The following is a 25,388-nucleotide window of genomic DNA, read 5'->3' on the forward strand; positions in this document are numbered from 1 at the left end:
GTCTCTAAAGTATTGTAAAACATTTCGGTGCCTCAACAAGATGATGATGACAGATAATTCAATTAAAAAAATGAACAGAGGATATGAATAGACATTTCACCAATGTGGACATTTAGGTGGCCAACAAATATGTGAAGAAATGCTCACTATGCTGTGCCAATAGAGAGATGCAAATCAAAACAACAATGAGATAACATTAGGAAAGCTCAAAAACATCCAGAAAACAACAAATGCTAGAGAGGGTGTAGAGAGTATGGGACCCTCCTACACTGCCGGTAAGACTATAAGATGGTGTAACCACTGTGGAAAATGGTAGGATACTTTTCCAGAAGGTTGGAAATATCAACACATATGACCCAGAAATCTCTACTTGGTATAAAATGTCAAGAAGTAAGAGACTTGGCACACTCAAATTCAGTGCAACATTATTCACAATAGCAAAACGAGAGGGTCAGCCTAGATGCTCATCAGCAGAGAAATGGTTGAGTAAACTTTGGTACATACACGTAATGGAATACTATGCAACACTGAAAAATAACACTGAATCTTCAAATTACTGCATAACATGGAGGAACCTGGAGGACAGTAGATGGAGTGAAATCACTCAGTTGCAAAGAGATATTGTATGAGACCCCTACTGTAAAAAGTCAATAAAAGATTTTCATTCCATAATAAGCATTCTATGAGATGGTTACCAGGATTGGAAGGGAAGGGATTGAGTGTAGACATGTGCTAACTTAGGTGATGGGGAAGGCAAGTTACAAAGTAAAGGGGAAAAAAAAAAGAAGGAAATGGCTTTATTTTATTTTTTAAACATGTACTGAAAGGGAACCTGTGAATGCTTATGTGCTCACTAATACATACCTTTGGGAACTTTCTTAAAAGTTTTTTTTTTTAAAAAAGGAAATAAAAGAAAAGAGAGCCAGAAAAGATTTGGAAATGGATACTTGTGATGGTTGCACACCACACGGGGTGCATGGTTGGTGTGGCTGCATTGCACTTGGAAAAATGGTTGAGATGGCTCTTTTATTGTAGCTACATGGCTACAATTAAAAAACTAAATAAGGATAATGAGACTGTGGACTCTCTTATTTTGTTGTTGTCGTTAAGTGCCATCAAGTCAGTTCTGACTCACAGGAAGCCTGTATAGGGTTTCTGAGGATCAGCTGGTGAGTTTGAACCACCACCTTGCAGTTCCAATTAGCCAGTGTGGTCTAGTGCTTATCCTACAGTGCCAAACCCAGACAGACTCTTACTTGGGGCCAATAGAAAAGGATAAAAGGCAACAGAGAGGACCAATGGTAAACGAGGGGGCCGTCTCTCTAGGAGATGACCCACCATAATAACCACAGCTGTGGACTCACCGTGCCAATGTTGACGGTGACAGTGAGGACTGAGCACCACCTGCCCTTTTACCCACGAGGTCACCGGGAGGAGGCACTGCTCAGCAGCAGCTAACAACACAGCCAAGTATCTTTGAGAGATTTTGGAAAGGTTTACTGAAGAATCTGGGGGTAAAGGGACTGTTGAGGGAAGAGTGGTGTGGGGGCAGAGGGGAAGAGCACTGTGGGTGGTACAGGATGTCCTTTGCCATTTACTACTGCTGGCAGTTACTATTCGAGGCAGGATGCAAACAGAAATGTTGGTAAAATCAGAACCAGGAGAGCATTTTTAAGCTATTCCAATAACACTTGGACTTTATCTTAAATGCAGCTGCAGTTGCTTTCAATACAAGGAAGTAAACATAGATTTAAATTTTAGATATGTCTGTGTAGTGACTCCGTGGCAGATATCTTAATAATGAATCCTTTAACTAGGATAATAGTTTTAAGTGAATCAAGTAACTCAGGCATTTTTCTGCAAGTGAAGGCGGTATGGAAAAACATCAGAAAAGGAATCAGACAACTCAGGCTTGGCTTTTGCATTCTCACTAGCCACTTACTTTCTGTGTGACCTCAGTTACACCACATTAACCTTTCTAAGACTCAATTTTTCTCATCCGTGAACACTTGATAAAAATATTTTCTACTCTGTCTGCCTTCAGTGCTGATGTGAGGATCAAATAACGTGCTCTGAGAACTATCGGCTATCACACAAATGGAAGAGATGATTAAATTCAGCAAACACCCGTTTGTACATGCACAACTATGGACAAAGCATTGTGGAGTGCACACACGGGATCCTGTCCGCTGAAGAAATCAACATCATTCTCTGGAAAAAGTGAAGCCGCCAGAGCAGGATTCTGTGGGGTCACCAGCAGTGTGGTTGCCGAACATGCTGAATGAGAGCCAGCTAAGGAACTCTGGCCCGTGTTTTGTCACAGCTGCTTTGACTGTTCTGTGAAACTGTCATTATGAGGGCTTTTCAAAGTGGCTACGAGTTGGGCTGCTAACCTCACAGTCAGCAGTTTGAAACTACCAGCGGATCCGTGGGAGAAAGATGAGGCTTTTTGCTCCCATAAAGACTTACAGCCTCGGACACCCTGTACAGGGTTGCTATGAGTCAGAACCAATTCCATGGCACATAACAACAACAATGTGCCTCTCAAAATGATCAATATCACAAAAACAAAATCATTAAGAACCTAAATGTACAAACTAAAACTAAAAAAATTCTTAGATGAACAAGCAGACGCAATGAACAAGTTAGGCCCAGCGTTCAACAATGGATTCTCTAGTATAGTAACAAAAGTTCAGACAGCCAAAGACAAAATAAATACTGGGGACCTCATAACATTTTTAAAAAATTTTTTTCAACAAAAGACTTTACATAAAAAGTGAAAGACAAGCTACCTACTGGGAGAGTATCTTCAGAAACCATATATGTCAGACAAGCATTTAATAACAAAAATGTATATAAAACTTTGACAACAAAAAGACAAAAATATCCTCATCAAAAAGTGTGCAAAGGACTTGAAAAGACATTTCACCAAAGAGGACATTCAAATGGCCACCAAATTCCTGAAAAGATGCTTCATTAGCATTCAGAGACACAAGTAAGTGCTACAATGAAGTGCCATTTCATTCTTAATAAGATGGCTAAGAGAAAAAACAAAAACAGAACAGAAAATAACAGCTGGCAAGGATGTGTGGAAACTGGAACCCATATCCACTACTTCGAAGAATTCAAAATAGTGCAGCTGTTGTGGGAAGCATTGTGGCACTGCCTAAGAAAACGGAAAATAGGTGACTGTTTTATTAAGTGTCGTTGAGTCAGCTCCAACCCATAGCAACCCCGTATAGGGTTTCTAAAGAGCGGCTGGTGGATTTGAACCACTGACTTTGTGGTCCAGTATATAATCCTGTAGCAGTACACTAGGACTTGTATGTATCCCAGTAATTCCTCTCCTAGGTATATACCCAAAAGTCTTGAAAGCAGAGACTCAAAAAGAGACTTGTACATCGACGTTCATTGCACACTGTTCACAGTAGCCAAAAGCTGTAAGCAATCTAAATGCCCATCAGTGTATGTCCGGATAAATCATATGTGGTACATAGATACAACCAGTTGTTGTTGTTTTCAAGTGTCATCAAGTAGATTCTGACCCATAGTGACCCTGTATACGGTTTCCAAGGAGCAGCTGGTGAGCTTGAACCGCCAACCTTGCAGTTCAAACGGCTTTGCAGTCTGGCGCATTAACCCACAGCGTCATACCAGGACTCCGATACAGCCAGTAGGGGAACTGAAGTCTTGACACACATTACAGTATGGATAAGGCCAAAGGCATTCTGCTGAACAAAATAAGCCAGCTACAAAAGAGCAAAAGTATTGGAGGACATCGCTTATGTAAAAAGACAACAAAAGTAGAGAGACCAGTTTATTACACTCACTCCTCACTTATCAACATGGTTAGGTTCCAAAGACCAGGTCACTCTGAAAAACTATGAGTTCTGCAAAAATAGAGGTGGATATCAGAACACAAAATGGAAGATAATCATTTATCCTCACACTGAGAATCATAGCCCAGCCAAGATGACACCCAGCCAGCGTTACTCTCAAACCCACACGCCAGTGTTCATTACTGCTAGACTTATCAAAACACTGCACAAAATGACCAGATTTCTTTCCTAAATGTGAACTTTCAGATAAGGAGAGCGTTGATAAGTGAGTAGGCATAGTGGTTGCCAGGGGCAAGAGGGAGGGGAGAAACAGAAGCAAACAGCCAATGGATGAATCACACTAATTAAGGGCAGGGGTGCACCACCAATTACCGTAAGCACGGTTAATAATATGTACACCCATGAAAAGTTGAATTGACAAAAGTTGTGTGATAGCTGTATTTACAACAGTGACCAGAAAAAAAAAAAAAACAAAAAAAAAACGCGAGAGAGAGCGTGCGAATAGCTTCTGGGGCTGCTTACACACAACCACACACCTCATGGGGTCCTTGATTTGGAGGTTTACATTTGTGGTTTTGTGAGACATCCCAGTTAATTGACTTCATCTCGTGTTTAGTTCGGTTCTACCTCTTAGTTCATTGTGTGGTTCCTGGGGTCCTAACAGCTTGCAAGTAACCATCCAAGGTCCAACAGTTGGTTGCTGTTCACCGGGAACAACGGAGGAAGAAAGCAGGCCAGGAGGAGGATATGGAACATGTGGTTAATTGCTTCCATGAGTAACTGCCACCATCTGACTGCCATTATTAAACATTCTGACCAAAGATACCATAGAAGAATCCAGATTAAAAGGAGGAAAATGCAGAACCAAATTTCAGGCTCTTATCACTTGACTGTCTGCTTGTAACCCCCAAAACGATAGCCCTGAGATGATCTTTAAGCCTTAAACCAAAAATATCCCCTGAAGTCATCTCAAAACCAAACAACAGCTTAGTGTAACCAGTCAGAAAGGTCTGCCTTGAGCATGATGCTTTCTGAAGAACTGTCTCTATGGAATCAAAGTGAAAGATTGCACAGGAACACTAGGGAGCAGTGAGTTTATGTTAATGGGGGAAGGCCAACTCAAGAAAGGACAGCGAGAATGGTTGCTCAACTCGAAGAATATCATCAATATCACTAAACTCTCCATGTAGAAATTGTTCATTTGTTGTTAAGAATATACACAGTAAAACATACACCCACAACATAAAGAAAATTTAGGAAAAGCACATCAAGTTTATGACTTTGGGTTATAAACTCCTTATATGATCATAACTACAGGAGTAAGTCTGAATATTATAAGAAGCAATATTAGTGTTCAGTGTGGAGTAGAAAATATAACACTCCTAAGTGGAATTGATGGGTACCTTAAAAAATAATCCATCTATCATGGGATATTCCAGCAGGAGAACAGAAACTCATTCAACATACAAAGTCATGGGGTTTTGAGTATGTTTTCTCTAGTGTATGTCACTATGAAAGCAACTGTAACTAAATGTGGCTTTTTATGTCACACATTTTGTACCTCTTGTTCATGAACCAGCATGTACTGATCTAGGAGGATGGCATCTGGTCCTCATTTTCTTTAAAGCCGACTCTCGTTTTATTTGACCCAGCACTGCATTTCAGCAGAAAATACAGAAATGCCAAGAGGCCTGGATGCGCAAGGCTTTTCATTGGCTTTGGTTTGTCTGGTGGTGGTCTTTAGGCTAGACTGAGGAAGATTAGGGTCAGCCATCCACCCTGGGGATGGATCCTCACTGGATCCTCACTGGACTGAGAGTTACTAAACAGGGACACTGTGAGTCACAACTGACTCGACAGCACTTAAATAATGAAAATCATTATAACCCAAGATGATAGTATTTGTCAATAAATGACCCAGAGCGTTAGATACAGAGAATATTGTCATGCTCATGTATATGATATAGCTGCACTTGAAATTCTGAACAATCCACTCTCATTTAAAGTTAGGTGGCCCAAGGACTCCATGAGGTGGCACATTTTCACTCTAACGTTCATCAGTAATGGCAAATATCTATTCCTTTTATCTTATTTTGTAAAGGTTAATGCCAAGTCAAGTGAAAAAAATGAGAGATTATAACTGCATATTAAGAATGCCAGAAGGAAGAAACCCAAATGCTCTCCACTAACTATTCACAGCAGGCCCATAGGTGCTTGCTTTCTCTTAGGTAGCAGTGCGTTGTGTGTGCACGTAAGTCACTCTGAAAAACCCCTAAGATCAAAAGCTTGATTATTAATCATTCTTTATGTTGGGATAAAGAAATCATTTTCTGGATCATATTCGTGCTTAAAAATCAACTCAGAGTAGGAATGAACCCACAAACAAAGCCCACTACCCTTGGTTCCACTCATAGCGACCTGTAAGTCAGAATTGAACTACCCACTACATCCTTATGGAAGCCCAATGCCATCTTTCTCTTGATGAGCAGCTGCTACTTTGAACTGCTGACTTTACAACTAGCACTTGAATGGTTAACACAGGGCCAGGACTCCTTGAGTTCTTAAGGTGAGCTGCTGACAAAAAGGAAAAGCCCAACCCTGCAGCTTGTGATAGTTTAGGTTTGGTGACAATGAGACTGGGTCAGGATTCTCAGTGGTTTGGCTGTTGAGATGTAGCTATTCCCCGTGATGAGATCTGCTAGCAGCAGCAGCAGCCAATCAACAGGAAGCTTCCTTGAGGGTGTGGTCTGCTTCCAGCCTATTGGACACTCAAGCAAAGCGCCCTTCCTTTTCTGCTGGGTCTGGATTCTGCATCTGGCTCGTCATTCAGCTTCTGGTTCTTTGAACTTGGGCCAGTGCCCTGTTCTATTGCCTGCTGATCCTGGGAGTTGTCAGCAGCCGGCATCCTTACCCACCCAACCTGCCTGCCTGCCTGCCATCTGACCTGCCAACTTCCTGCTGATCCTGGGAGTCATCAGCAGCCGGCTAAGTTACTGCCCAATCTGCCTGCCTGCCATCTGACCTGCCAATTTGGGTTCATCAGATCCTCTATCCTGACCCCTGAATAACAGACTTAGGACCTGCCTACCTCTAACTGTGTGAGCCAGTCTCTTGAGACAAACTTTTCTTTATGTATACACGTATATAAGCATCACTGGTTTTGCTTCTCTGGAGAACCCAAAGTAGGCCACAGATCTTATAGGACAGAATAGAATTACCCGACTGTGTTACCACAGCTGTCATGTTTACAAAAGGAGATGTTTACTGCTGCATCTTTCTCCCCTGGAGCAGCTGGTGGATTCAAACCACCAACCATCTGGTCAGCAGCCAAGCACTTTAACCAGTGTGTCACCAAGGCTCCTTAGAGTAGGAATGCATGTTTTAAAAAGGCAGTGAACATTATTCTGTGTATTCTGAAGGAATGCAAGTTACAATTCAGAATAAAATAGAAAGGTAACTAATTTTAACTCTTCATTAAAAAGTAAATAATAAAAGATTTCCCAGGTGACAAGGGACACCTTGACCCTTCACAACAATTGAACACAATTCTTCAGGGACAGCAGCATTCACCCACAGGCAGATTCTACAAAGACAATCAAAAACTGTAGCTTCGGAACCATCGTCTCTTAAAAGAGGCCTGAGCCACCACTGGTCATATTTGTGTCTTCATTGTATACATGTCATGTATTTTCCTATTCTTCTTAGTCAAGAAAAAAGATTTTCCCAAAACTTCATCAGCTTGATGCCCCTCAATACCTGGATCTGTCCCTGCTTACTCTAGTGTGTGTTGAGTTGGTTCACCTACAGAGATAATATTGGATTTGTGCAAATGTGTTTGCCTTCTTCACCAACCCCCTTTCCCAAATGGAACCAATGAAACCCACCCCTAGGATGATAGACTACATTAGTGCTATAAATTATCACCCTGAAATACTTCTGTCTAGCTCAAATAGGAATTAGATTCCTGATCTTCACTCAAGAAGTACTGTGACCAATGTGGGGGATATTGTTTCTGTTAAGTGCTGTTGAGAAAAACGAAAAACCCAATCTGTGTATGGGAAGAAAAATTCTGGGAACCACATATTCAGTAAGAGTCTAATCCCCAATGTTTAAAAAGCTTGTACAATGTTTAAAAAAAAAAAAAGACAACCCAATAAAAACTGGGCCAAGGACTTGATCATTTCACCATCTAGAATATTCATATGGTCAACAAGCACATGAGAAAATGCTTCATTAAAAAGCAAACGTAGTGTGATACAATAGTGAATAATTGTTATCAGGACTGATTGTGTGGGTTGGAAATGTAAAGGTAGACGTTTTATAGCAAGGAGGGGAGTGATTAACTTTTCAGTCTAGGAGCGGAGGTCCCTAGGACCATCAAGGGAGAAGAGCAGAGAGCGGGACCCTACCCAGAGAAGCAGTGATGCCTGAAATGGAGCCAGAGATGATGATGTGGAGTGATGGAGCAGCTGAAGACTTTAGATCCAGAGAGGGAGAGCGACTGTGTGCTGAAGACCTGGGGGGTACGGGGGAAGGATTGCATGGAGGGGATTGTAACCATGGCAATGAGAAATATACGATAGAATGAATTTAAAACTAATGTTCTCCCATGTAAACTATCACATAATTCACAATAAAACATTAAAAAAAAAAAAAAAGCAAACATAGAACACACCCATTGGCATCAAATCAAGTCTGAGTCATTTTGACTTTATAGGACAGAGAACTGACCTAGAGGGTCTCTCCACGTGGAAATCTCTTTTAGCAGCAGACTGCCATGTATTTCTCCTGCAGGTAGGTTAGTGGTTTCAAACTGCCAACCTTCCAGTTACTACTGGGTGCATGAATTCCTGTTCCTCCAGGAGTCTGTCACTAGCCCTTACCCACCATGCACTGCCATCGAGTTCATTCCTACTCATAGCAACTTTGTATACGGCTTCTAAGACTGCACATCCCGACAGGAACAGACAGCCTCATCATTCTCCTGCTGAGTAGCTGGTGGGTTTGAACTACCGACCTTGTGGTTAGCAACCCAATGCCTACCCCACAGCACCACCAGGGCTCATGCAAATAAAAATCACAGTGATACCACCTTGCCCCATTAGAATGGAAAATGATCAAAAGAATCTAAAACTAAGTAGTGCATACGGTGAAACTCCCTTCCATGGCTTGTGGGATTGTAAAATGACACCGCCATTATGGAAAACAGTCTGGCAGTTCCTCACAAAGTTAAGCATAGGGCTACCATATGACTCCAAACCCCAGTCCTACTTAGAACACCCACAGACATGAGAAAAATCAGCAGAATGGCAGACTAAGGCTGAATATTTGTTAAAATATTGTAACAAATGACGTTCTTGAGCCACCCTTATTGTCTTGTGAATAAGCTCTGGAGTCCAAAATTGAGGGATCTGACACAGTAAGATTTAGTGAGCCTGTAACTCTTCTTATCTAAACCACCATAGCTGCTTTCCAGAGAACTAGCTATCTCCAGATCGTGAGACATGCACATATCTGGAAATTTTGTCCTCTGAAATACCCCAGCCATCCTAAATGCTGACATAGGGACCAAAGAATTCTTGTTAGAAACCAAAATTGCTGGTTATATGTCACCAGGAGCTCCCCTGACTCATTTCAAAATTGAGGGGTCCTACTTTGACTTCCGGGCCAAGTCCTAACCTTGAATAATGAATGCATGCCATTTTCCAGAAATGTACTGAACGTGCATAACTTCCTCATTCCCCTGAAAGCTAAAAAACTTCCTGAATCCTTTGCTCAGAGAAACAGTGCTGTGAGAATAACCTCCCTGTCTCCTTACTTGTTATAAATGGTTAACATTTTGTGCTTAAACCTGCATGACTGTAACTTATTCCTAACTAGAAAACAGGCAACGGGTCCCTGGAGTGTGTTAATATGAGGCATGTACTGGGAAGAAGTAAAAACAAGAACACAAACAGAAACCTGTACTCCAGTGTTCGCTGAAACAATTAACAATAGTCAAAAACTGGAAACAGCCAAACGATCCATCAACAGATGAATGAACACACAAAAAGTGGCTACTGTTGCACAGCTATAAAGAGAAATGAAGTTCCGGTGCGTACTGTAACACAGATTACCTTCCAAACACCATGCTCAGTGAAATGAGTCAGTTGCAAATGGACAAACACTATGAGCTAGCTCATTTATATAAAATAAGCAAATATATACAGGCAGACCTTGAAGATGTTGCAGGTTTGGTTCCAAACTACTGCACTAAGGTGAACTTTGCCATAAAGTGAGAAACATGAATTTTCTGGTTTCTCAGTGCATGTCAAAGTTAAGTATGTGTGTACCACGTGCAACGGCATCGTGAAGAGGTTTGAAATAGTGTGAGCATTACCAAAATGTGACCCAGAGACATGAAGTGGTGAATTCAATTCATCTTACGGACTTAGGGCAAGCCCTGGACTATGTTCAAGTTCAAGGAGGAACCACTCCCTGGAGAAGGATATCATACTTGGTAAAGTAGCAGGTCAGTGAAAAAGAGGAAGATCCTTAATGAGCCGGGTTGGCCCAGTGGCTGCAACAGTGGGCATGATCATAGTTATGATGGTGAGGATGGTGCGTATCTACCCACCGAAAGTCACAATTGACTTACCTACCAACGACGCCACCTAACAACGTCAACAACAAACAATATAAATGAGGAATTTTAAAAAATAAACATTTTTAGCAATATAGCTTGAGTTGAAAGGGAAAAAGAGGAAATAAATATTTCAAGTGTTGTTGTTAAGTGCAATCAAGTCAGTCCTGACTCATAGCAACCCTGTATTGAGTTTCCAAGGAGCAGCCAGCTCTTGTATTTGAGCCGCCAAACCACCACCCTGTGGCTCACAGTCCAGTGCTTATCCTACAGTGCCTCACCAAAAGTCCTATTTCAAGCAGATGGTTATAAATCCCAGTATACCACATTGTTGTTGTTAAGTGCCGTGGAGTCGGTTCCTACTCATAGCGACCCTGTACAGGGTTTCTAAGGCTGTGTAAATCTTTATGGGAGCAGAAAGCCTCCTCTTTCTCCCGTGGAACAGCTAGTAGTTTCGAACTGCTGACCTTGCGGTTCGCAGCCCGATTCGTAACCACTACGTATACCACATTACCTGAACAAAAAGAACTTAGAAAGCGATTTGTCATGGCAATTCGCCTAGACTTTAAAAAATATTTAGCAACATTTAATATATTGATCATTAAATATGTAACTACATTTTATATAAATATTTATATAGTCACATTCTCCAACATGTGACAAGTGTATTTGTCAATATCTAAAGAACTTAGTTGAGTTGAAGTGCTCTTTCATGGACTCATAAACGCTACCATGATGGACTTCTTAGAATAGTATGTATGTGCATCTATCACATCCTGCTGTTGTTGTTTTTTTTTTACATTTTTGTTGTGATTGTTTTATCAGTTATGACTCATAGCAACCCTGTTTAGGTTTTCTGAGGAAGCAGACACCCTCATCTTGCTCAGTGGTGGATTTGAACTGGTGACCTTGTGGTTAGCAGCTAAAAGTGTAACCCTCTTAGGAAAACCTACACCTCTAGGGAAAGTACTAGGATGAAAAACCCTTATTATCTAACCAAGTTTGCCCTTATCACATTGTACATTTCCAACATTCACAATGTGTAATGAAATACTTTAGAATTTGAAATCTGGCCTGCCATTCTGGGTTAAAAATGTCTTTGTTCAAGACACTTCATTCTTTCCGGCATCTGGTTCGTCATCTGAAAACTGTGGAAGTATGTTCCCTAGGCCCTGGGCTTGTAAAATTCCGTGGCATGGACTGGAATGTGTCCCCTAAAGCTAGGTATGCATTTCCAATCCTTACTCCTAGAACTGTGATTGAGGAACATTGGTGGCAAGTCATTAAGCACTTGGCTGCTAACACAAAGGTTGGCAGTTTGAATCTACCAGCTGCTCAGGTAATCTGCTCTCAGGAAAATGGACAGTCTTACAAAGACTATGGAGCAGTTCTGGGCTGTTCTATACTAGGATCAGTATGGGTCAGAATCAACTTAACTCGGTGGGTTTGGGATTAATTTATGCCTGTGGTTATAGTCCCATTTGATAATGAATTGTCTTCATTATGTTAAGAGTGTATGGTATGTTTTAAGCCATTCATCTCTGAGATATAAAAAAGAGCAGATTAGGATAGAGAAGCAAGTAGGGTTGGAGAAAGAAAGACACTATGTCATAGGATGATCACCCAGGGAGTCAAGGACTTACCCCCTGAGCCCACAACCAGAGAAGGGCTTTCCCTACAGCCAGCACCCTCTGCTCCATCGCCTAGCCTCCTAAACTGTGAGAAAGTAGATTTCTGTTTGTTAGAGCCATCCACTTTGGTTATTTCTGTGATGGCAACACTCTAGAGCTCAGACCACACCCCCTGGAACTCACCAGGCTCGACTCCCAGTGAGCACGCAGTGAATGGAGGCAGCACTGACACTTAATTCCTCTCAGGGATGTCAGTTTTAAAAATTGAAGGCAGTATCTGGATTTGAAGAATACCCTGAGTTTTCTATTTTTAAAGACAAATCAGAAGTCAAGCCCTAGGGTCACGAGCAAACATGCTAAACAAAGCAGTGTGTGTGATCTGACAACTTTCCACGTGAAGGGCCATCATCTCCCTCCCCTAGGGCCTGCGATCTGTGCAGCCGAGCTGCCTGTCAAGTGCACTGTTAAACACAGGTCCGGGAACAAGGGCAAGCACAACTTTGGACATCTGACTTGGCAGATGAGTGAATTCTTTGAAAGAAAAGACTGTCTCACGAAAGCAGCATCCGACTGGCACATGCTCCATGGTTCTGTGAAGGAACTGTGTTTGAATCAAAGCAGGCTTTGCACTGGTCACTGAAAGACCCCCCACTGCCATGCTTCTTTGTCTTTCCCATGCAACTCGGAACACTTGTGGGTGGAGTGTTTTGCGGCTATAGGCACACACATGCATTTGGGGGCTTCTCGGTGCACATAAGAATTAGGTTTACACCATAGGGAGACCCAGTAGTGTAGTGGGGTACACATTGGACTACTAACTGAAAGGTTAGTATCTCAAAGCCAGCAGCTGCTCTGCAGATGAAAGATGAGCTCCGTAAAAATTGACAGGAAGCCCTAGGAGCTGTCCTCCTCTGTGTGCCCTAAAGGGCTGCTACAAGTCAGAATCAACTCACTGGCAGTGCATTTGGTTTAATGAATGGTGCCAAGAGCATTATGAAAACATTTGAAATATTTTGAGAAGTCCCAGAAAGTGACATGAAGACAGGAAGTAAGCACATGCTGTTGGAAAAATGGTATTCATAGGCTTGCTGGACACAGAGTGACCACGGACCTTCAATTTGTAGGAAATACACTTTCTGTGACACTCAGTAAAACAAGGTGTGCTGGTAGAAAGTTTGTATTTGTTTAATCACAATTGCCAGAAGCGAGTTCATCCAGGATTCTACTAATGCTCTTAGGACGTCAGGATGACAAGACTTCTTCCCTCATACTTTGGACATGTGATCAGGAGGCACTAGTCCCTGGATAAGGACATCATGTGTGGTAAAATGGAAGGTCAGCAAAAAAGAGGAAGACCCCCGAGGAGATGGATTGGCACAGTGGCAGCAGCAGTGGGCTCAAGCATAGCAACAAGTGTGAGGTTGGCACAGGACCAAGCAGGGTTTTGTTCTGTTGCACACAGAGTCGCAGTGAGTTTGAATGGCTGGATGGCACCAAACAACAGTAGTTCATCCAGCAGTGTTGAAACACAAAACCATTAGCAATTCAGCTGGGATTAACTAGTTAATTTGTAAATGTAAAGTTTGATCAGGATAAAAAGGGAAAAAATGCTTTACCAAGATTATTTTAGCAGCTGAATCCCAGCTCTATTCCAACAGATGAATTTCTTTCCTGGTATCCTGTTTCTCTGGAGCCTAAGCTAGCTAAGACGCTTTAGCTTAGTCCATGGAGGCAAATGTACAACAAGATAAATCATTCCTCCCTGTAACATAGCCTGCAAGGATAAGTTTTGCATCCTACTTTTGTGAATACCTACCGGGATCTTCAGCGCTCATGAGTGGCCATCTAAGGTACAACTAACTATTGGTCTCTTCCTTTGCCGAGGAAAGAAGAGTAGTGAAAAGTTGAAGAAAGTTAGGAACAGTTAGTCCAATGAACTAAGAGAACATATGAACTCAGGTCTCCAGGACCATGAGACCAGAAGACCTAGATGGTGCCCAGCTACCAGTTCCAAGTCTTCTGAAAGGGATCACATGAGATAAGAGTGGAAAAAATGTGGAACAAAACTCACAGTTATTTCTTAAGCTTACTGGTCAGAAAGACAGGAGGAACCTGAGACTGCTGGCTTTGGCCACCCTTCACGTCTAGAACTGAACTCACCCTCATTACTCAGTTTTAAGCCAAGGGGTAGATAGGTGTATAGGGGACAACAACACTAGTGAGGTATGTGCACCGTGGAGTGGTCAACCATTCAAGATCAAACACAGCATTTACCTAAGGACAGAGCTCAGAAGGGTTGGGAAAGGAGGAAAAAGGGAACCAACAGTCACAGACAGGAAATGGGAAAAGGGATGTTACAAATAGGGGATTGCAGTCATTGAGATGAAACCAAGTGTTTGATTTGCTGAACACAAAACTGATGATCTGCTCTGTAAACCTTCATGCAATCGACAATAAAAAAGTTAAAAACAACATAAAATTATGGCAAGTGGTCAAATCAGAAACAGTTTGATGTTTGCATTTCTCTTTTGATTTCATTTATTAATAAGCATTGGACATCTAATCAAAAAGTCCGTGGTTCAAAGCCATCAATTGGTCCACAGAAGAAAGAGGAGGCATTCTTCTGCCAGAAAGATTTACCATGGAAACCCCATGGGCTAACTAACTGCACTCTGTCCCCTGCAGTTTCTATGACTGGGAACCAACTGGTGCCAATGTGTTTATACTAATTCTAAACCCAAATGTATTTGCTTAGTGTAATAAGGAAATTTTCGAAGATTTGCTAGCACAATTTTTGTTTTGTTTTGTTTTAATCTTAATCCAAAGCACATGAGGTTTTCAGTTTAGGTTTCCATTGATCTAGAAGCCCACAGTTGATTGATTTCCTGAAGGAATTCACATCCTTGAGGATCGTTCATCTATCTTTTACTACAATTTTCATTGAAACGATGCTTAATCCATCCTTTTATGTAGTGTCCAAATTTCAGAGTTTCCGATTTTTGAAATGTAGTTATAATGGTGATTGTGTAATCATGTTCCCTTAAAGGACTATTTCTTTCCATGAAAACCAAAGCCTTCAAAGATTTCCTGTTAAGTTGTTCATAAAAGTGATAATGATTCATTCAAATATATATATTTTTAATACTACAGAGGTAGATTATGGGAATACCTAAACATATCCAGAAAAGGAAGAAATGTTTCTTAAGTTCTTAGAAATACCCTCTACAAAAGTAACTTTATAAGTTGAATCTTGACTTTCTTATGCCTTGTGTCCGTAAAGTTGCATGTATGCCTTGCGTCCGTAAGGTTGCATGTATTCATCAATACAAGGATTGCCTAGAAGTCTCAAGGTTACATTCTTCAGGCCATAAATAAGAGTTTGTCCTCACTTACAGTCCCTGGGTGGTGCAGATGGTTACCTGAAAGGTTGAAGGTTCACACTCTTCTGTTAACCAAAGGTTAGACGTTTAAGGCCAACCAATATTTACTACAAAATTGAGAGGCAGCTGTTTTGTTAGTGGGTTTGTTTGGCTTAACTTCAGCCTCCAACAACAGGGATTGGATAAAATACTCAACAGAGACTCTGAGGTACCCAGGACTCTGACTAAAAGCAAAAATGAAAATAAATTCAAGATTTTTTCCACAAAAGTGTTTTCATGACAATGTGAATGATAAAATTTGCGGAGAGAATATTTCGGTCCTTGAAAGCAAAATAGTGGAATTTGTTTCCTTTCTCAGACCACACTGAGTTGTGGCGACTGTGAACATCCAGGAATGTTCCTTAACTGCAGTAAGCATGTTCTTCCCATCTTGGTGCTACTCATCTATCAGAAGGTGTTAATTAGATTACTTGTCCCCCAAGCCACATTCCCTGATAGTAATGGTTAAACTGGCAGAAGCAGTGTTGTGAAATTACTTACGTATTTCATATGTGTATTGAAAATATAGAAAATATAGAAAACAACCAAAGAATAATTTCTCTTTCAGTTACAAAAGACAACCTAAAATCTATATAATGAAAACAGTGCTGACTTTTTCAATAGGATAAAACTATAGATTCATTGAAAGTTCTTTCTCTGCTTTGTGAACTGTGAAAACATTGGATTAATCCTGTTACATCTGTCTTTAAACAAGTTTACTTAGTGAGAGAATTTCTAAAATGGGAGTGACAGTTCAAGGCTATGTGTGGATATAGATTATCCTGGTAACTTGGGAAATTGAAAGCTTGCTCAAATAAGATGTGGTATCTCTCCTCCAAGCATCTTCTCAATGGAGATCCAAAACGACCCTCTGGACAAGAGAATGAAACACTCCCTGGTGCTACGCCCACCCTCACAATTATTGTTACAGTTGAGCCTATTGCTTCTGCCACTGTGCCAGCCCATCGCATTAGGGGTCTTCCTCTTTTTCACTGTCCCTGAACTTTACCAAGTTCTTGAGATGATATCAGTCTCCAGGGACTGGTCCCTCCTGGTAACATACCTAAAGTCTGAGAGATGAAGTCTTGTCATCCTGGCTTCCAAGGAACATTTTGACTGTAATTCTTCCAACAGAGATCTGTTTGTTCTTCTGACAGTCCATGATATTGTCAATATTCTTCTCCAACACCGTAACTCCAATGCATCCATTTTTCTATGGTCTTCCATATTTATTGTCCAACTTTCAAATGCATATAAATGCATATAAGGTGATTGAAAATACCATTGCTTGGGTCAGGTGCACCTTATTCCTCAAACTAACTTCTTTGCTCTTAAATAAAGAGATCTTGTGCAGCAGATTTGCCTAATGTAATACATCATTTGATTTCTTGACTGCTGCTTCCATGAGTGTTGATTATGGATCCAAGCAAAATGAAGTCTTTGACAACTTCAATCTTTCCTCCATTTAACATGATGTTGTATATTGGTATAGTTGTGCGGATTTTTGTTTTCTTTACGCTGACATGCAATCCATACTGAAGGCTGAGGGCTTTGATCTTCATCAGTAAGTAGTTTAAGTTCTAGCAAGGTTGTATCATCTGAGCACTCATTGTTAATGAGTTCTTCCTCCAATCCTGATACCACGTTCTTATTCATAATATCCAGTTTCTCACATTATTTGCTTAGCATGTAGATTAAGCATGGTGAAAGAATACATCCCTAGTGCACACCTTCCTTGATTTTAAACTATTCAGTATCCCTTTGTTCTGTTCTAACAAAATGCTTCTTGGTCTACATACAGGTTTTTCATGAGGACAATTAAATGTTCTGGAATACCAGTTCTTTGCAATGCTATCCATAGTTAGTCATGACCTACAAAGTCAAAAGCCTTTTCTTAATAAAGCACATGTCAACATCTTTCTGGTATTCTCTGATTTCAGTCAAGATTCATCTGACATCAGCAATGATATTCCCCATTCCTCATCCTCTTCTTAAACCTGGCTTCAGTTTCTGGCAGTTCTCTGTCAATGCACTGGTCCAGCCATTATCTTCAGAAAATTTTTTCTTGCATGTGATGTTAATGAAATTGTCCAATGATTTCCATGTTCCGTTGGGTCACCTCTCTCTGGACTGGGCACAAATATTGCCATCTTCCATTTGGTTGGTCAGGAAGCTGTCTTCCAAATTTCTTGGCATAGATGAGAGAGTGCCTCAAGTGCTACATGAGTTTGTTGAAAGATTTCATTTTGTAGTCCATCAATTCCTGGAGTCTTGTTTTTTTGCCAATGCCTTAATGCAGCTTAGCTTGGGCTTCTTCCTTCAAAACCATCAGTTCCTGATCATGTACTACTTCTTGAAATGGTTGAACATCCTTCATTTCTCTTTGGTGCAGTGATTCTGCATATACCTTTCATCTTCTTTTGATGGTTTCTATATCACTCAATGTTTTGCCATAGAATCCTTCAATACTGAAAGAAGAGGCTTGAAATTTTTTCTTCAGTTCTTTCATTTTGAGGAATGCTGAGCATGTTCTTCTCTTTTTTGTATTCTAACTCTGGGTCTTTGCACATTTCATTATAATACTTAACTTTGTCCATCTCAACCTGCCCTTTGAAATTCTATATTCAGCTCTTTGGCTTCATTTCTTCCATGCAATTTAGAATTTCTATGCTGGAAAGAAAATTGCAGAATCTATTCTGACATCCATTTTTGTTTTTTTGTTTTTTCTTTCCTGCCTTTTAAATGACCTTTTGCTTACTTCATGTATGATGTTCTTGATGTCATCCCAAAGCGCTACTGATCTTCGGTCATTAGTGACTAATATATCAAATCTGTTCTTGAGATGATATCTAAATTCATGTGAAATATGTTCAAAGTCCTATTTTGGTTCTCATAAGACTTCTTTTGATCTTCTTCAGCTTCATCCTGAATTTGCATATGAGCAATTGATTGTCTTTTCCACAGTCTGCCACTCACCTCGTTTTGGCTGATGATACTGAGCTTTTCCACTATCTCTTCCCACAGATGTAGTCTATCTGATTCCTGCATATTCCATCTGGTAATGTCCATGTGTATGTTGTTGTTGTTTTGTGCTGTGGAGTCGGTTCTGACTCATAGTGACCTTGCATAGGGTTTCCAAGGCTGTAAATCTTTATGGGAGCAGAAAGCCTCATCTTTCTCCCACGGAACAGCTGGTAGTTTTGAACTGCTGACCGTGAGATTAGAAGCCCCATTCTTAACCACTATGTTACCAGAGCCCCTTGTCCATGTATATAGTCACCTTGTTTTAAAAAAGTTAATTTCAATGGATAAACCTTACAAAATTCTATCATTCAGTTTCCAGCATCATTTCTACCACCAAGGACTTTATTTTCCAACTATTGATCCTTCACTCCTTATTTCTAGATCTTGCATTCAAGTCACCAGTAATTATCTACATATCTTAGTTAGATGTCTGATCAATTTCAGACTGAAGAGGTTGGTTAATACTTCATAAATGAAATCATGTATGTGAGTTCATGTGTAACTTTTAGTCACTATTTCAGATCTTTACTAGTCATTAACACATTCTTCGAGGAGGAACATGACATGAGTTTCATGTTATTCACATGTAAACTCTCAAACCTTTGGTCCATATTTATAAAAGAGAGGATTGTCTACATAAATTATTACTCTTATCCTCAAACGAATGCCTTCAGCCCACCTGGCATGTCCTCATCCATTCCAATGATAGCAGCATTAAATAGAAGTCTTTCAACTTGGACATGGTTTTTCTATCCTCTGACCCAAAGCTAGGAGATTGATTACTAAGCTTATAAAACAGTTATATCCTTTCCCTGGTTTCGCTGTGAAAGACTTCAGAGTAGAGGGAAATGCCTCTGCCCAAACCAGCTTAAGGTTTCTGGTGTGCTGAATACCCAACAAAGAACAAACATTTAGAAGTTCTTGAATTTTCTAACCCACAACCTCATAATGTTCTGGAGATTCCTTGAGCTCATGCTGAATGATCTGGAGAAGCCTTGAGCTTGACACTGGTAAGCTCATGTCTCTGAGTTAGTCACGGGTCAAGACAGGAAAACAGTAGGCAAACATTTAAAGTCATGTTCCATTTGCTTTCGCTGTGGGCTAACTCTCCAGTCCCAAACAAAGGATTGTCGTGTATTGTGCTTATGTCCTAGCTACTAACTGAAAGTGAGCAGTTTGAACCAACCAGCTGCTCCACAGGAAATCAAAAAATTGATGTGGCAGCTGCTTCCCTAAAGATTGTTGTTGTTAAGTGCCGTTGAGTCGGTTCCGACCCATAGCGACCCTGTACAGGGTTTCCGAGGGTGTAAATCTTTACGGGAGTAAATCCCGCGGAGCGGCTGGTAGTTTCAAACCGCTGACCTTAAGGTTCGCAACCCGATTCGTAACCACTACGCTATACAGCCTTGGAATCCCCATGGGCAATTCTGCTGTGCCCTGTAGGGTAGCTACAGGTTGGAATCGACAAGATGGTTTGGGGTTTGGGGTTTTGTTTAATCGTCCATTTACATATTGTTGTTGATGTTAAGTGCCTTCCAGCTGTTTCCATCTCATAGCAAACCCTGTGTAGGGTTTCCAAGGGGTGGTTGGTGGGTTTAAACTGTTGACCTTGTGGTTAGGAGTCAAGTACTTATCCTACAGTGGCACACCAGGGATCCATTTACATATACTAGTCCAGGTGTGGCACTGTGAGTTGTTTCGAGCTGTAAGGTCAGTGGTTCAAGCTCACCGGTCACACCTGGGAAACCCTATACAAGGTTGCTCTGGGTTGGAACTGACTTAACAGCACTTCACAACAACAACACTAAATCAGGCTCCCAGTGAGTTTACATTTCAGTGTTCTCTCTCTTAAGACTACATCCCACAATCCTAATTTCTTTCTAATATTTAATATTTTGCTCTTATTAAATAATTCTTAAATTTTCTAATTAGAATGAATGTGCAGTACTAAACGCATCCTTTAACACATAGTCAGTATGACTCTGGATACTCGTCCAATAGACATTTCTCCCTGTGCCCCTTTTAGATAGTTCAAGCATGTGCTCTAAGCAAAAGTGCCCCTCCAGCTGCAAAGACTCCAGAATATACATTCCCAAGACCTCCCTGAACTCCTGCTCTGTGCCATCATGATATTAGCAATGTATGAAACAATCTTGCCTTTAAACAGTCTACTCTAGTGGCCGTAACCATGGCTTTCAGGTCAACTCCAACGCATAGCTACCCTACAGGACACAGAACTGCTCCCTAGAGTTTGTGAGATTGTAGATCTTTATGGGAACAGACACCCTCATCTTTCTCCTGTACTTCACACATTAAAAACATTTCACTGATATACAATTTCATGCAAAAATATACTCATATTTGGTCAGCAGTTCCATGATTTTTGACAAAAGTCAAAGTGAGTAACTACCACTATAGTAAGAACGCAGGCCATTCTAATCATCCTAGAAGTCCCCTTGAACCTCACTGTCCAGTTCACTCTCCTCCAATCCAGGCAGCCACTGGTTTACTTTTTGTGATAGGATATCAGTTTTGCCTTGGTGCTGACGGTGTCGGTAGGTGCTGTCCAGTCAGTACTGATTCATAGACACATCATGCACAACAGAACGAGACACTGCCCAGTCCTGGCCAACCTCACAGTGTTGCTCTGCTTGAGTCCACTGCTGCTGCCACTGCACAAATCCATCTCCTTGGGGTTCTTCCTCTTATTCTCTGACCCTCCACTTTTCCAATCATGATGTCCTTTTCTCCAGGGACTGGTCCCACCTCATAATATATCCAAGGTATAAGAGACGAAGTCTGGCCATCCTGGCTTCCAACGAGCATTCTGGCTATACTTCTTCCAACACAGATTTGTTCCTTCTTTTGGAAGTCCATGGTATTTTTAATATTCTCCTCCAACATCATAACTCAAATGCATCAGTTCTTCTATGGGTTTCCTTACTCACAGTCCAACTTTAGCAAGCATATGGACTACTGAAAATACCATGGCTTGGGTCAGGCTCACCTTATTCTTCAAACTGACATCTTTGTTATTGAACCCTTTAAAGAGGTCTGGTACAGCAGATTTGTGTAATGCAGTACGTCGTTTGATTTCTTGACTGCTGCTTGTATGAGCGTTGATGGTTGATATCAGCAAAATGAAGTCTTTGCCAACTTCGGTCTTTTCTCCATTTATCATGATGTTATTTATTGGTCCAGTGGTGAGGATTTCTGTTGACTTTACGTTGAAAAGCAACCCATACCAAGGGCTGTGGTCTTTGAACTTCATCAGTAAGTATTTTAAGTCCTCTTGGCTTTCAGCAAGCAACGCTGTTAACAACCTGCAATATACAGATGATCCAAGTCTTTCCCCAATCCTGATGCTATGTTCTTCTTCATAGAACCCAGCTTCTCGGATTGTGTGCTCAGTGTACAGATTGTGTAAGTATGGTGAAAGAATACAACCCTGGCGTACACCTTTCCTAATTTAAAACCTTTCGGTATTCTCTTGTTCTGTTCAAACAACTGCCCTTTGGTTTATGTATAGGTTCCTCATGAGCACAATTAAGTGCTCTGGAATACTCATTCTCCTCAATGTTGTCCATAGTTTGTCATGATCCACACAGTCAAAAGCCTTTACATAGCTAATAAAGCACAGGTAAACATCTTTCTGGTATTCTCTGCTTCAGTCAAGCTCCATTTGACGTCAGTAATGATATCCCTTGTTCCAAGTCCTCGTCTGAATCCAGCTTGAACCTCTGGTAGTTCCCTGCCGACGTACTGTTGCAGTAATTTTTTTAAATTATCTTTAGCAAAATTCTAATTGTATGTGGTATTAATTATATTGTTTGATGATTTCCAGTTGCATTGTGTCATCTCTCTTAGGAATGGGCACAAATATGGATCTCTTCCAGTAAGTTGGCCAAGTAATTATCTTCCAGATTTCTTGGCCTAGATGAATGAGTGCCTCCAGTGCTGCATCTGTTTGTTGAAAGATTTGTATTTGTATTACATCAATTCCCAGAGCTTGTTCTTTACCAGTGCCTTCAGTGCACCTTGAACTTCTTACGTCAGTATCATTAGTTCTTGATCATATACTGCTATAAATGGAATCATGCATTTTGCTTAGCCTAACATGTTTGAGGTTAGGTCCATGTTATGTTCGTATTTTAATATAATTATATGTATACATACCAGTCACTCCTCAGAAACCCTATAGAGGATCGCTATGGATCAGAACCAACTCAACAGCACATAACAACAACAACATATCCAGGGTCATGGTGTGGCTCAGCAGAATAATGCACTGGACCACAAAGTCAATTTGAACTGCAAGGTCAGCGGTTCAAATCCACCAGTCACTCCTCAGAAACCCTATACAGAGTTGCCTTAAGTCAGAACCAAGTTGACTGCACTTAACAACAGTATAGCATATCCATTGCCATACCTTCCCCTACAGAGCGGCTGGCGGGTTCAAACCTCCAACCTTTCAGGTATACACCAAGCACTTTACCAGTGTGCCACCAGGGATCCTTTAGAGTAGTAAGGGGTACAATCCAGTAGTGTATGGCTCTGCTGGGGTCTGATGGGTTAATGATGTGTTACTGCTGTCCACTGGGATACCCTGCTTACCCATTGCATGCATGTGCAGGGAAACATAGCATCCATAGGTTTGTATGTGGTTTCAGCCATCTACTGGGGGTCTTGGAATGTATTCAGAAGGATAAGGGGGGCAATCCGTATTTTTTTAAAAAAATATGTTCCCTGGGTTCCTTAAAAAGAATGATTCGACGGTTATCAATTTCTGTGGAGCAAATTTCCCCAAAACCGGATGGCATAAACAAGAGCCGTTTCTGTGCCTGAATTGTTTCTCTGAGCCATTCTAGGCCAGGCCAGATTAGACTGATGCTGAGTACTCAGCCATGCCTGTGTAGCGTCAGTTGGCATCTTGGCTAGGACCTGGGTGATCTAAGGAGACCTCTCCTACCTGTCTGGTGGCTGGCTTGATGATCAGCTGTGCTTGCCTGGGACATGCTGCCTGGGCATGGTCACATGGTGGCAGGATTCCAAAACAGCAATCAAGCAAGTGTGCAGACACAAGCTCTTTGCAAGTTACTGATCATATCTCATTTACTGCTTTCCCATGGCGGAAGCAAGCCACAAGGCTGGGACAGAATCAAAGGATGGCAAAAACTGCCCCTCTTAATAGGGGGAGAGTCCGAGGCACCTTGTAAAGGCCTAGAAAAAGGAGATAAGGAGCCCAGATAGTGCCATGAGTTACTTATTGGACTGTTCAAACCTACCAGCCTCTCCGCAGGAAACAGATAAGGCTGTCTGCCCCTGTCAAGACTTCCAGGCTAGGCAATCCTAGAGATTTCTATAGCATTGCCGAGTCTGGTTGACTTGGCAGCAGGTGTGTGGCTTTGGTTTAGACAGTCCCAGGCAAGCAACTACCAATGATGCTAAGACTGCTTAGAACTGAGCACCGAGTCAGAGTCAACTCAGAGGAAACTGACCACAGACATTGTTGTTAAATGCTGTTGAGTCCATTCATCCAGTATAGTGTTTCCAATGAAAGGTTGATGGGTTTGAACCACCAGCCTTGTGGTTAGCAGTGATGGACAGTCATTTGTGAATGTTTCTGCATTCTGTGCAAAATGATATTAGGCTTGGAGGGTGAGTTTTAAAGTGGAAACACAATTCAGACCAGAAAACAATATTAGTCTTAAGATAATTGCTATTACTGCTCACTTTAGCAACCTTCTGAGATGGAATAGGCAGATACTATTGTCCTTACTTTGTGAATGAGAAAAGTGAGACATTCAGAGAGTTTAAGTAATTTACAGTAGATTAAGTTTATGTCTCAACAGCAGAGAAACGGCATACTCAATGAGAGGCACCCATAAAGGGACAACGTAGAGGCTAACCAAGACGAGGAGCAAACATAGATGAAGAAGTACCCACAGAATTTCAGCAAAAGGAGCCTGGTCCCCCGCAACGCTGGAGCCTGGAGGATGGAGAGAACCAGAAAGAATTTGGATCCAAATCCATAGCAGAGAGACAGGAAGGACAGGGGTGGGGAGAGCACCCCAACTGCTCACTCCTATATTCTTCTTGTGTCCTGCTGAGCCCCTCTCCCCACTGTCACCAAACCAGACAGCAAGCAGGTCTGGGCCCTAAGAATTCAGCTCCCAGGGTTCATTGCAGGACAGACAAGATCAAGGAGAGAGATAATAGACATCAGGAGGCAGACAGAGGGCACTCAGTTTACGCAAGGTCATGTGAGTTATTAGCACAGCTCCTAATAGAAACCCGTATCCACTGGCCCTTGAAAGCACTTGTTTTTGCAGCTAGTGTGTTTAAATTCTGAATTATTATTTTATCTGGTATGTGTTTCCATTAACAGCAAACTACTACTTAGTTCTAAATACAAATTCATGTGTAATCCTTGAAAATATCAATAATAAATATTCAGCATTCAAATCTAAAATCGCAACACAGTATATGCGTCTATATTTTTGCTGTATTTACTAGTAATGGCGGATCAAAATGATGCCTGAAATAACACAGGAACCCTAAAGCAATAAGAGATAGTCACTAAAAGAAATTCCATTTTCTCACTCTGTATGCCAAGCCAAATTGTTGTGTTTTAAGTAGAGCCCCAGAGAAAAATACATCAAGTCACCCAAATCCAAAAGCAAGAAAACTAAACCTTTACCATTTCTTCAAATCCTGATCAACTCTGTTTCGGTTTTGCATACCGCATTTCTAAGCAATGTGCAGGTAGTTGACAATAGGCATAGTAATGGATTATTTTGTCTGCAATTCTAAGTACATCTTTGACATGCTCTGCCGCACTCAATCGAATGAA

General features: G+C 41.2%; 1 protein-coding gene across 1 annotated transcript in view; it reads left to right on the forward strand.

The window, feature by feature from the left end:
• Positions 1–25,388, forward strand: part of DOK6 (docking protein 6) — a 535,367-nt gene that overhangs the window by 398,407 nt on the left and 111,572 nt on the right. The window contains 3 exon segments of the mRNA XM_006837551.1: positions 5,670–5,737; positions 20,703–20,717; positions 21,682–21,696. Of these exon segments, the coding sequence (XP_006837614.1) occupies positions 5,670–5,737; positions 20,703–20,717; positions 21,682–21,696 (98 nt within the window).

The sequence above is a fragment of the Chrysochloris asiatica genome, unplaced genomic scaffold (genome assembly GCF_000296735.1).
Source record: "Chrysochloris asiatica unplaced genomic scaffold, ChrAsi1.0 scaffold00021, whole genome shotgun sequence".
In the NCBI taxonomy this organism is placed as follows: domain Eukaryota; kingdom Metazoa; phylum Chordata; class Mammalia; order Afrosoricida; family Chrysochloridae; genus Chrysochloris; species Chrysochloris asiatica.